We start from the raw sequence: 13,631 nt of genomic DNA, 5'->3' as shown, positions 1-13,631 counted from the left end.
GCACACCTAGAGCCCAAATGTCATGTCAGAGGGAGTCCACCAGGAACCATTCACACAGAGACCTAGGAAAATTTTGTCCATAGAGGTGACCAACTTACTGAAATTTTAATAGAATTTTGGAAGCTGACATTGCTCATTGAAGTTCTGTTTCTTATTACCCTTGGAGGTTTCATCTTAAAAGTCAATCAGAGAATGAAAAAGACCAGACTTCGTGGCACGGTGACCTTGGGCTCTCTCTTCTGTTGCCACGTCTTGGGTGCTTTAACACTGAGTAGATTGGATCCAAGAATAAGAGGATAAACTCAGAGTGATTAGGGATTTGTCCCGTGACTTCACTCTTGGATTCTCTTGAATGCTTTAAAAAGCCTCATGAATTATGGACATAACTGTGCGTGCCAGCACACATTTTTGAAATGTTAATTTTTTTGATGTCTCACAGTTGATAAAACAAAACTTGATAAAAAAATAACCTGCAACCTCAAGGAAGGTAACAATGTAAATGAGGATCTTTTTGACCCTCCCCAACTCCTGCCCTTCAAGTGCTGAGCAGAACTTTACCTGATGGCAGCCACTATGGTGTGATGGGTGGTTCCCAGTCCTCTCAGCCTTCTTCTGACTACTCTCAGTATCCAGAATGTGAGAGTTTAAATTCAAGCACGACGAAATATGAAGTGTGAGGAGGAGATACAATGAGCATGTCAAATATAGGAAATGTTATCACTAGTCCCTCACTCATGCACATAGTTAAACAAGAGACACAGGAGGCAGGAGAGTGAGGAAGGCAGAAAGGAGGCACACGTCCCATGGAGCCACTTGCATACCTTGGTGCTGTGGTGCAAACAGAAAGGTAGGAAATCCATTACAAGTAGTGGCAGCCCATCCAGGGCCTCTCTTTGTGTCCTACCTGGTCCTATTCTATGTCTAAACTCCTCACCCATAAAGTGGAGAGAATGGCACTGTGCCATCTCCCAGCTGCAGTGTGAGGATATATAAACCTTGATGCATGAGAGCGTATGCATCTCAAACCTGTCATGTGCTTTGGGTTCCATTTAACTATATTCATTCATGTACACTCAGCCAGAGTGACTCGTGGATCCTTTCTTTTCTTTTTTCTTCAGTTGGAGTCAATGGAAATACCCTGTTTTATGTCAGCTGTATCTCATAACACTTCAATTAACAGACGTAACTTTTGGAATCCCTTAAATACAAGCAGGCTTTGTAAAAATGCTTTTTTTTTTTTTTTCTTCCCCACTGAACAGGTTTTTGACTCCAGAGGTAGAGGTGTCCTCCAGTTTTTGAGAGGAATCTTCATAATTCTGTAAGTTATTTTATAAAAATCAAAAGCAGCTATCAACAGTATAATTAAGCCGTTTTGAATTAGGGGAGATAGAGATTGATAATGAATTATATGCCTGGAGCCCTCAATTAACATTATAATCCATAGGTCCTCCTCCAGAGCAGGTCACTCAACCCCAAGAAAAATACAGCATTAACATCCCAAAAACTCTAAAGAAATTCTGCTAAAGGTATAGAAGTTTAATAGCAGGGAGCAAACATCATAAGAGGTTTGATTTGGACAATCATGCACAAGTTTGTCTGCTCATCTGAAATATATCCAAGTGACTGGAGCCTTGTAAGAAAAAACCTTGTAAGAATAGGCTTTGTAAGATGGCTTGTCCCAGCTTTTTGGTTTAGCTGGTCAAAAGGAGAAAAACGGGAAGTATTTACAAATTGGGAAAGGTCAAAATGAGGAGACAGGGTAGAAATTTTTGTGGCTGCCTCAGATTTGCCTCAGATTTATTTTTTGAATATACCTTCTTCAGAAGAGGCAGTGTGCTGTAATAGCTTGTTAAGGCAGGGATTTTCACTTACTTTGCACTCTTTAGCACATACAAACTCCATCTATTAAAATACATTTTTTTAAGGCTGCAAAGCCACATATTAGGAATTCATATTAGAAAATGCCCTAATTAAAATCATGTATGCAGCTTCAGCTCATTCTATTCGAAGGCCACATTTTGTGGGAGCCCCACACAGCCCAGTCCCACGCAGCCAGTTGCACTCACCCTGCCACAGTGTCTGCAGAGGAGAGGACAGATGGTTCCCACTTCGGAAGAAGCTGTGCCACACGGTGCTGGCTTGGTGTGGTGCAGGGTGCAGTACTGTGTCTTACTGCATTGTTTCTCTCTTCATGAGCCTTGCTAAGGTCTTATAAGCAGAGGGAGTTGTTTCACAGGCATCTAGAATACCCTCTCACAATAACCCTTATAAGTGAAAGGCAGTTTCACTTTTTACACTCAGGGAATGAGGCAAAAAGAGGTTAGACTGAAGGCGTGTTTCCCCTACCATTGCAGCTTTAAGCGATTAGCACTTGTGCCAGTCAAAAAGAAGGGTTTTCAGGCAGGAATCAGAAAATGAAGAGCAAACAGTAAGTAACCATGTCAGAGCAAGGTTTTTTGGGCAGGAAGCAGGGTGCCTACTTCACTTCTTCCCTTTGAATAATTCACTTTCAGAACAAGAACATTCTTCAGCAAATTTGCATTGTTTTTGCCGTGCTGTTGATTTTGAATGCAAAAATCACTTTGTTGCTATTTTTGTTATCTTAAAGGGCTATTTTTTTTTTTAGATTTCAAGCTGAAATATTGTTTTAAATCTATTTAAAAAATACAGTCAATATTAAACTTAAACAAAAAAGTTGCATTAGTCACCATTTCTGTTGGGAACCATATGTGAAAAGCCTGTTTTGAGGGACTAGTTCATCACCTCACCATGGCCTGAAACCTGGGAGGGCTGGTATTTCTCCACAGCAACCCTCAGCTGCCTTCAGCTTTTTCTCCCAGTCCTCTACCTCACTGGGGAGGACTTCTTTTCCAGCTTTCTCAGCCAATGGGGGCACACAGGTGGTATCTATTTCAGGAGATAGGCATGCTGTTTGCTCAGTCAGGATCCTGCTCATCTGGATCAGGGTGGATGAATTCCCCTAAAACTTGCTGTTGTCTTCTGCTGGCCTTTCTCTGAAGCTTGGTTTCCTTGAAACCAATTGCAGACAAGGAGCAGGGCAGGTGCAGAGCAGCATCTCACCCAGATTCCTCAGTGGCTGAGACATGCTCCAAAAGCACACTCGGATACCTTCATTCAGTTGCAGCTTTTGTGGCCCCTAAATTAACTAGAGAAAATTACCTGATCCTTCAGGACAAAAAAAAAAATGTGTGATTTTAGCATGAATCTAAGAATCAGAGCCTGTTCCCTGTTCCTCTGCCAATGTCATAGCGTTTGCCTAAGCTGAGACTCCCCCTATACAAAATGGGGCTTTTAAGCTCTGAAATCAGTTTAGGAGCACTGGGTAAAGCTTTGCTACTTTCTACAGCGAAGGGCAATTGTGTTTTCAAGACTCTGTCCCAGTACCAGTATTTCATGGACTGAATGATGAGACTAGGAAATAAACATGGGAGAGAAAAGGCAAGTTGCCAGGATGAGGCATTTTCATAAGAAGCTAAAGGCTAGGTTTATATGTCTCCAAGCACACTGTCCTTTTTTCCCAAACCAGCAGATTTCCAGCAGAAAGATGGTTACTGTCCCTTTGGCAAGCCTCCCTTCTCCTCTCCTCTCCACTCCCCCCGCAGAGGCCCCAGCTCTGTTACAATAGGTGAAATATGTTGGCACTTACAGCAGGACATTAATATTTGAAAACCAAAAAAAAAAAAAAAAGCAGACTTTGTTCCTGGGAATCAGTACTGCTGGCAACATGCACGCTCACTGAAGGCAGCTGCAAAACAAACCCTGTTCCTGGTAGCTGTTGCTACTATGAGAATGTAAAAGCTCCTCATCCACCACAGACAACGGCTGGTACTGAAAGACTTGTGCTAAAAACCAGCATGTGCTCACTGTACCAGCATTAGCAAAACTGCCTGTGCAGGCTATTCCTAAATATAGTGTAGTCTTTTTCAGGATGAGCTCTGATTCACTACGTGAATGTAAAACATCATGGTTAATAATGAAAACGAATCAAATCAATATACCACTCTTTTATATGAAAGATGCTACATGTGTTCCTGTTTCATACAGAGGAGTTTTCTGAGTCAGGATGCTCTGCTGCTGGGTGAAGGTGCGGTGAGCCTCAGAGGCACTGAGCTATGTCACAGAAGAGCTGGAGGCACAGGGCACACCCACCCTGGAGTCACCGTGTTGAGCTGACTGGCAGCTCTCCTGCATTAACTTGCCCCAGGGAGTTTAAACAAAATAGGAGCCAGGACAGGAAAAAAATGCAGAGACTGAAACCATTGCGATCCTGAAAGCCACCAGAGCACAACATAATATTGGGCAATTTCCAAGTACTGTAACTTAAAGAGAAGAATCAGCAATATAAAATACATTTCCATACGCAGGGAATTGAATATATTGAATATTGTCTTTTCCTGATGCACATAAAGAAGATACAATGCATGGCAATACAGCACCGTATTATGCAAGATAATTTATACACAGGACTCAAGATAAAACTGTGCTTTCTCTTTCCTTTATGATTTTGCACTGGGTCATTTCACTGCAAGCAACTGCACAGATTTGCAAGTAGAGCAGGCAGGGTGAGGGAAGCAGAAAAGTGAGCACACATTAATAATGCTGGTGATGCCTCCATTAATGTCCATCACTGCCAGTCTCCAGCTTGGCACAGCCATGCGTCTGATGGGATGAGTGATAGCCCAGTGCATGCAGCATGCACCCAGAAACCATTCTCTGAAAAGCAGTGAGGCACACTCACTACATCTGAAGGAAATTAGTGGCAAATTGATGGCAGACGGGCAGTACTGAAGCAGCAACCAGAACAGCTGTTGCTGGTGTTCTCCTGTTTGAATCCTCTGTCATCCTGCCTAAGCTACGCAGAGACTGCCAACATATCCTGCACATGCAGAAAAATTGACCGCCTTTTTTTTCTTTTTTTTTTTTTTGCTGGCTTATTTGTTGTGGGTTCTTTGTCTTGAGCCATTGCCTTGTTGTTTTGAGGCTTGCTTTGATTAAGCTGAGTGTTGGCTTTAATATCAGCCTTCCCACTCATATCCTCTCTTTGGCATTCTCATTTTAGGGGATGGTAAAAGCTATAGATAATCGTTTGCCAATAGAGTTTAATTTTGCTTCCTCCTTTGTTCCACGCCTCTGAAGCAGTTCTGAAGTGGGAAGGGGAGAGAAGTCTCAGCAGAGGCCTGCCAAACCTTTCTGCCCCTCATCCCATGGCAATACACTACCTGGGACAGGATACAGGTGTCTAATCCTAGCAGCTGAGCCACACTTAATTATCCAGGGAAAAAGAAAAAAAAAATGTATTACGCACAGATTAAGAGGTTTAATGAGTTACAGAGGGACAATGCATTATCAGGAGAGGAGAGGCAAGGGGCAGTTCCAGCCATTCACCCACATGTTCCTTCGTGCTTTCTCTGCCCAGGGAATTGTGTGGTTGTGGAGAAATTGCTTTCAGGAGTTCAATGTGTTCACTGGGCTGAAAAGAATCACCCTCCTCACCACTTTCCTCAAAAGAGCAGGACAAGTGTTTTTTTCTCACGCTCAATCTTGGTAAGTCCAAAATTACTCCGCAGAATGCAATTGAGCTCTGCGGATATAGGGAAATAGGTTATAGTGGTTCAACACTGGCAATCACATCATCATTGGTATTGATTCAGGAGTGAGGCTGACTACAGAGATCTAATCGCTAAAGTGCAATGGATATGATGATGTAAAATAGACATGAAAATATCAGCGATGTAATGGTTTTGGTGGCAGAACATAGGCTCACACATCCCACTGAAACCTTACCTGACATACAGAAGGCTTTATAACAGAGATTAGGGGAAGTTTAATAGAGAGCTGAAAGTGAATTTTGGTTCCCTGTAATGCAGTGTTCTGATTTTGGAGGTTAGCCTAATTGTCTGAGATTTATATCTTTATGCTGCAACCTGATTTCATACTGTGTCTCTTGGAGTGATGCTAATAACATAAAAATTATTCTATTACACTTTGTTTACTGTTTGGTTTATCTTATTACTAGAGAGCCCACATCTGGGACAGAGTTCCGCTGCCTTAGGCTGTACTGCAGTGAGTGATGAATGAGCATCCTTGCTTTCAGAATATTTACATCCAAAAATGATGCTGTATTTTCAATTTATATTTCATAGCAGTGCATTGATATATTACTTTCCATCCCAAAGGCTCTGTGAGCATTTCTCATTACATGCTGTAGTCACAGTGCAAAGTAGAAGAGTGCAAGTGCTAAATATTTACAGTGCAATCGAACATCAGAGATTTTAGCTCAAGACAGGTAAGTGTTTTACTTAGGGTGAGTGTCCATATAATCTAAACAAGAGCAGAGTGCTTAATGTCCTGCTTAAAAGATTCATAGGTAAAAAGCAGTTTCTGAATTCATCCTACAAATATGTAAATAATCCTTTTTGTGTTTGAACATTAGTTTTTGCACTCATGTGTCCATTTGCCCAGCATAGCCAAGGAGCATCCCATTCATATCCATTTCCCTTGCCTATGCCTACATTATCCTCTGCTACTTCTCTGCTAGTACTGCTGAAGTTAAACAACTCTCAGCACTGCATGTCCAAATCCCTGCTCAGTAGTTTATATAACTGTGCTTGCAAAAATTGGCTTAAAATGCTTTGTAAGCTGAACCTTTCAAGATCTATTACGTAGTTCTCTGGTAATGTGCTGTATTACAGCAAAACAGCTCTTCTTGCAGTAGAAAGCTGTCAAGCTTTTGTTATTCTTATTCCCTTTGTCTTGAAAACTGGGATGGAAAAAAATAAACAAACAGTTGTAGGTTCCACATACAACTGGTATGAAAAAACAGCACTGCTGACATTAATGGTATAATTTTCTCAGTTGAGAAGAAAGCATAGATGCTGAGCTGAAATGCATTTCAGCTGAATGGATTGTTTCATCAGTAATAATGCTGCCCATTGAATCTGCAATATTGGTTACAAAGGTCTTTAGCAGAAGATGAGTTTGGCTTTAACGATACATTTCTCCCATTGTGGAGCAGGAAAAGAAATGTGGCTTAGTTGTCTCCTTGGGATATTTCTCACATTTCCTATGGAGCCAATGGAAAGCATTCCACTTAGGCCATAGGTACCTGAAGCATATGATGAATGTGAAGATACGTGGCAATGTGCTTAAGATTTGCACAACCCTGTTCCTTTCCATCTTCCCCCACCATGTTCTCTGCTGATCACAGCATTTTCCCCAGCAGGAGTTATAATAATGTTGACCTCATCCAGGTATGTGTAAAATGTTAATAAAAGGTCCCTGAATTAAAAATTGCAAAGGGCATGTATGGTAAGCAGCTGTCACTGACCTGACATTTACTATGTTTGCATATGGATTAAAAGTCAGGGAAATTTCTAAGGGGTTAGCAGAGGAAAAACATTTGAAACCTTCGCTTTCTTTCTCCTTTTCCTGCCACCTTAAGCAGATGTGTGTGGGCTGGGTTCCTCTGAGCTTCCCATAAAGAATCAGAAAATTTGATATCAACACAGGAACTCCATGGGGACGAGCATATGTTACATTCCAGACGAGCAACTGATCCTGACCATGAAAACCTCATGGAGATCAGAAAGTTTCTCTGTTTGGTTGACTCACAGCTCTAGAATGGAAATAAGGAATCTGAATTACAACAATTTTACAGCCTATGAGTAACACTGCATTCTCAAATATCCATAGAGTCTTGCTCTGTGTTCATTTGTCTTAACTTCTCTGGATGTGTAATCAAGGTTCACCACAAGGGAAAAATTAAAGTATCAGAATGTCAGATGTCTCATGCTGCTTTGTAAAGTAATGATTAAATTTATTGCCCCTTAATTTTTCAATTTCCTTATTAAATTCCTTATTCCTATCAAAACTATGCAGTGCTCCACATGATGAGGCAAAAGAGAGCTGGTTTTCAAAGAGTTTGAAGAGAGAAAGTTGAAGGTAGAAAAAATAATGTGAAAAGACCAGGAAGTCCAGTAGATGTACTTAGTCTAAACGTAGTTTTCTTGCTTTTCTGCCTTCCATTGATGCATTGGGCATATTCTGTTGTGGATAAATTGTGCTTTTGAGTAACTTAGTGTTGCTGTGATGGCTTTCTGCAAAAGTAAAACATTAGGAGGAGATGGAAGTTAAGCATTCTGTGTGCAGAGCTACCAAAGAAGTAGACATATTTCCCTGTTATACTGCATAAAGATGAAGATCATGAAGGAGGTCCAATGACATGGCTGTAAGGAAGAACAGGAGGGTTTAATAAAAATTGACAGTGCAAGACAGATAACCCCACTTCTTTTCATCCTCAGCATTTCATTTTCTTGCCTAGTTCTGAGGTACCTTTCTTCCTTTTCTTATTGCTGCACAAACATTAAGATGCAACTTGTGGTTCCTGTCTATTTGCCGTATGGATCAGCTCTTTGTTCATGCCTGAGCAAGCACATGGCCCCAGGAGTGCATTTTCATCAATTTTGGGATTTTGGAAACATGGTGGTCAAGGATGCTCCATCCCTGGAATTATTCAAAGCCAGGTTGGATGGGACTTTGAGTAATTACTAGTGGAAGGCATCCCTTCCTGTGAACAAAGTGTTGCAACTAGATGATCTTCTAACCCACACCATTATATGATTCTGTGGTCAGATGTCATGTGGGCTCCAGCTGGCCTCAGCTCTGCCTTCCAACATGAGACCAAGTATATTCCGGGTGAGAAATGTCTTACCTCTTCCACAACAAATCTTAAAATCTGCCTTTTCTCTTCCTCTGGGTATCAGCTCCAAAACTGTACTTTCTAATAACAGAACAGCCTCTTTTCTTGACATCCTCAAGACTCAGGCATTCATCTGGGCTGATGGAACTCCAGGTTCATAGCCTCTCTGTTTCATATAGGTTGTACTGATTACAGCCAAAACTTGTTGGTTGGGTCTAAATTTAACTAGGTAATACCCTGGCTAAGAATTCCTGTAATGCTTTTATGATAAAAATGTCAGAAACTGAATTTCTGCAACAATAAGCAGTGGAGCCAGTGAGCTGGCCAAATATATGAAACATTTCACCAAAACAAATTGCTACAATTAAAAAGAATCACATGATTTGAAGGAGTTGCATATTATAAGATTCTAAATACCATTATTGCAGTTACTTAATACTTAAATGACACCCTTTAGGAATTTATGGCTTGATTGTATTTTGCCTAGCAAAAATAGATGGCTGTAACAGGGGGCTTCAAGGTAGAGTTTTATTCAGGGAGATGGCAGAGGCAAAATTCCCCATCAATATGTCATTAGAATTGAAAAAAGCCAAGAATGTGAATTCAGTTATAAAAATGCTGTGTGCACAATGGACCTGGATTTTGTGTGTTTCTTGTAGTCAGGACACCTGTAAAAGATTTTAAATCCAATGAATTATAGGAGAAGATTAAAAACCGAGTTGTTACTGGTCTGTTTCCAGAGGAAAGGAATTGAGAACTGTAGATGGGATAATAGGATGCTTTCTCACTCCTGAAAGCAAAGAGTGATCTATAAAATATAATATGCTGTTATGAGCCAGTTGATGCTCTGGCCTGTTCAAGTTGGTAGCACAGCCAATGAAATTACAGACTCTGACATTGTCAGCACTTAACTTACACTGAGACATCCAACTCACTGATTAGACCACTCCACACTACGTTTTGTTAATTATCTTTCATTTCTCTCCCTCTGCGTTGCAAGCAGACAGCTGAGGAATTAAAGGAATGAGGAGAGTGCACAGTTTTGTGACCTGTCATTGTTAGTTGCATAACCCTTACTGAAATGTTATTTCCTTCCTTTATATATGAAAACCATTCACTAAAAAGAATTACAAACTGAAGCATTAAAGGGTTAGAGCTGATCCATTCAGACTCCAGCTTTCATTTTTTAAGGTCTTTTATAAAACCTGAAGTAGCTGATAATAATCTTATGGGCCATCTCAGTGCCACAATGGTAAAAGCTCTAGTAACTGGGTTTTATGGCTTGCTGACACCAGCAGGATAATTCCCTGAAGTCCCCATGCGCCGCATTTCCAGGTATGAAGCACCTGTGCACCTAATATTAGCACCTTGTGACTGGAGCTGCAGACAGAGAAAGGCAATGGGGTTTGAATAGAGGACCTGTCATTTGTGAAGGAAAACTGGGAGGATGACGAGGAGAAGAAATTGCTCCATGGAGAGAACACACCAAGCACGTGCATGGTGCCCCTAGTCTCTCAGTCTCTGGAGGTCAGAATTTTACTAATCCTACCTCCCCCTTGAGAGGACCTTATATGCCCAGACATGCTCCCATACAACAGCTGACACTCCTGATGGGGCAAGGGTCTAAAAGCTGGGGTCTTGAGTTGTATTCCTGTGTGAGAGTCCCTGCTGGGCAAGTGCTTTGTATCCAGAAACTGTATCTAAAAGAAACCCTTGGAAAAAGAAGTCCCTATCACGTGCCAGCAGAGCTCCAAGAAGTTAGCAGCCCCAGGCCTGTCTTGTTCATAGTGAAGCTGAATAGACGGCCGCTGTGAAGAAGCAGCAGCTACTGCAGGCACTGATATACTCTACTATTTTGCCATAGATAACAGCCTTCATGTAAGCAAAGATCAAGCCATAGAAAAGTAATAGGAAATCTAAGTGAGAAAGGGAAAGGATTTCTGCTGTAGTTATTGAAAATGGCACAGCACATCTTTTTTTGCAGGATGGGGATGTCAGAGAAAAGCTCTGTGACCTGGGAACTAAATCAAATGTCACTGGGCTTCCACATGCAGCGAGGCGAGCCAGTGAAAACTGGGTTTTTGCTGAAAATGTCTCTTCATGTAATTGAATACATTTTCTCCAACCTCTTTTCATGGCAAATCAGCATTGGCATAGAAACCAGCAAACACATTAATAAATCAAAAAAAGCTTACCAGATTGTGTCTGTAAATATAAATTTACCTTGTCTGATAGGATTAGATTAGTGATGAGTAAATATTCTAAAACATATGAAGTACTGAATTAGATTATTTTTAAATGGCTCTCTTCATATGCTCATTCAAAAAATGACACCTCCTGTACTCTCCTTGCAGTAGAAAAGGTGAGGGGTCAAGTCTGTGGTGTAAACTGCATTGCTGTGTTGATTTTGTTGATGTTAGGTGGCATGACAAGCAGAGTTAATATATTCATAATACAACAAATAATATCAAATGCAGAGCTTCAGAATGCTTTGCAGTGACATATGAGTGTGTTGTATAAGTTGAATTCCTATAGCTATAATATCAAGAAATATCAGCAGACCAAAAAAATCTCCCCAGAAGTGTTTTTTAAAAAAACATGCTATTTTCTGGAAAGCAGTTTTTAGTTCTAGGTAGATGCCAAACTGGAACTGTCAGCTTGCCTGTGAGCACTGAGTTTGCAATGATGTGTTTACATGGTGGCATTGTTTAACATATACCTTCTGAAGCATTCTCTTGGTGCCGTTAATGTGAAGGGAATTACTTGAATGTGGACCAATTCAATCTTGCCTTGAACTGTACTTAATTTAGTCCCACCTTTGGGTATTCCTCACAACCTAATGCAGGAGAGAAATAAAACTGTGAACAGATAACGCTCCTGCAGTCCTGACCAGCACTGAGCAGCAGCAGTGGTGATGGAGGGACACTGTGCCTGGCCAGGCCTCCTGGCTGAGGGAATGCATACCTGCATCCCTGCTGTGAATGGCAGGAAATACTGGTGGTGTTTTGTGTTCTGTGGTTGTAGAAAGCTGTTTTCAAAAGAGCAGGGAATTGGTCTGGTGTATTTTCCAGTCCTGCTTGAATGTGGGCCCAGAGCGAGGCCTGCTATATCAGGAGAGCCTTGTTACCTTGTGGAGAGTGCCAAGAAAGCAAATTCCTGTGAAGGAATATAGTGAGAAAATTCAGCTATAATTTCCAAGTAGCTGTGAAAGTGAAGTGAAGAAGGAAAAACAAAATGGCAGTGTGTGCACAGTCAGATACTGCCAAAAGCATCTGCCTGCCTGAACTGATACACAGTGTTGTGCCCCAACACATAGCACTGTGCGTTCCTTAATTAGAAGCATGTTTTTATTAACCCCACCTAAAAAGAGAATGTGTGGGTTTAAATTACAATGTGGGAATAGGTTCATGAACTCAGGCAGGTCTTACAAAGAGGCCACGGGGTTAACAAAACTCCATGGGGCTCAACCATCTCTTGTACAAACACTGGCTAATTGACAGTGGCATTTTTCTCCCACTTCTTATCCCACTTGCAGAACAAGACTGTCGGGGCTTGGAGCAAGATGCCTCCCTCTGTCAGCTCAGCTGTTCTGGGCGTATATCACTACATCCACCAAGCAACGTCAGGGCCTGGCAGGGCTTGAGAGGTAGTATCATAGGGAAAGAGACTAAGCAAAAACAGAGATCATGAAAATCTCTCTCCTTTAGGGCTGTTAGAATATGCTTTTGGTAGGAAAAAGTCATCCTAGCCCACCATCAACTAGAGAGAGGCAGTTTTGCAAAGGAGTGGGGTGTGGATGCTGTTCTGGCATCACTTGAATCTGAAACAGCCAGCCACAACCTTTTTTCTCTATATAGATTGCCCACTAGCCCTCCTGAGAGACCTGAAGAGCTTCACTGCCTCCTTACAGCACACTCCCTGGTTTTTATCTCTGTGCTCACTATCAGTGAAAAAAGACAGGAGGTAAGCCCACATGCTCATTTAGAAACACTTGGGCATTTGGTCTCCAAGATAACACCAGACCTCATTAAGCTCGCACTCAGAGCAAATGTTTTCCTTCAGCCCACTTGTCAGTTTTAGGGTGATGGAAGTGCATCTTTCACGTTTCTGGGTAATCCCAGGGAGATAATGTGCTGGAGCAGAGATGGTAGGGGATTTGCAACCGTACGCGACCAAGCTCACTGCTCTTTGAAGAGTGAGCTGGTTTGCTGCAGTGTTTAAAAACAAGGAACACATCCCTGCAACCAGCAACAGCCTCTGACACTGTCAGATTCCCAAGCCAGGTGGCTTTCACATTTCCACAGCCACACATTTGCAAACTCTGCGTTCCTAGCTGTCCTTAATACGACTCCAGTGAAGCTGGAAAGTACAATATGCACTTGGTCCACCTGGCTAAGTATTTAACAAACTTTCTCTTCATGATGGCTGCTCAGATCCAGATGACCTTTTTCAGGCAATGTATTCACAAATTTCACTCAACACTATCTGCTGTGTTGGAAATACAGATTTTGTCCCATTATTTAAAGGCAAGCTTCTAAGAGCCAAGTAACTTTAGACAAATACGAACACCATTTGGCCTTTACTGATTCATTGATTTGAGTAAAAAGTATCATTCAAAAAAACATGTGAGCTTTTTTCTCTTGGGATTTTCCTTTTTTTTCTCCAAAAGTCTTTTTAAAGACCTTTGAAATGAAATGCAGAATAATGTCCTTGCAGAAGTCACCATGGGGTTGAAATGTTATAAAGCAGCTTATTCAGAATGGTGTAAGCTGCCCAGAGCACACATATTTCAAATAAATTCTGACCTACAGAACTTCCCCCCAAATTACATTTGAAAAATTAGACCTCCTGAAAGTATTCTGCCTGAGTCATACACAGTAAGTCCAAATATGCTGCTTGCTCTTGGCTTTAA

General features: G+C 41.4%; 1 protein-coding gene across 8 annotated transcripts in view; it reads left to right on the top strand.

Annotated features, from left to right (window-relative positions):
* LOC116242356 (uncharacterized) overlaps positions 1 to 13,631 on the top strand; it is a 197,248-nt gene that overhangs the window by 84,142 nt on the left and 99,475 nt on the right. For 3 of the 8 annotated variants that reach the window (XR_016464260.1, XR_016464277.1, XR_016464259.1), the window contains 2 exons: positions 1,260 to 1,318; positions 5,438 to 5,565. The exons of 4 other annotated variants lie outside the window; for them this stretch is intronic. Coding sequence is in view for 1 of the 4 variants with exons in the window: in XM_090135507.1 (XP_089991633.1) it covers positions 12,577 to 12,682 (106 nt within the window). In the remaining 3 variants the exon portion in view is untranslated. Of the gene's footprint in view, positions 1 to 1,259; positions 1,319 to 5,437; positions 5,566 to 12,576; positions 12,683 to 13,631 lie in introns of all 8 variants that reach the window. One more of the 8 variants, XM_090135507.1, reaches the window with a different exon arrangement.

The sequence above is a fragment of the Phasianus colchicus genome, chromosome 2 (assembly GCF_987193195.1).
Source record: "Phasianus colchicus chromosome 2, bPhaCol1.hap1.1, whole genome shotgun sequence".
Lineage (NCBI taxonomy): Eukaryota > Metazoa > Chordata > Aves > Galliformes > Phasianidae > Phasianus > Phasianus colchicus.
The sequence above is the reverse complement of the archived record's forward strand: the minus strand, read 5'-3'. Positions and strand labels throughout refer to the sequence as shown.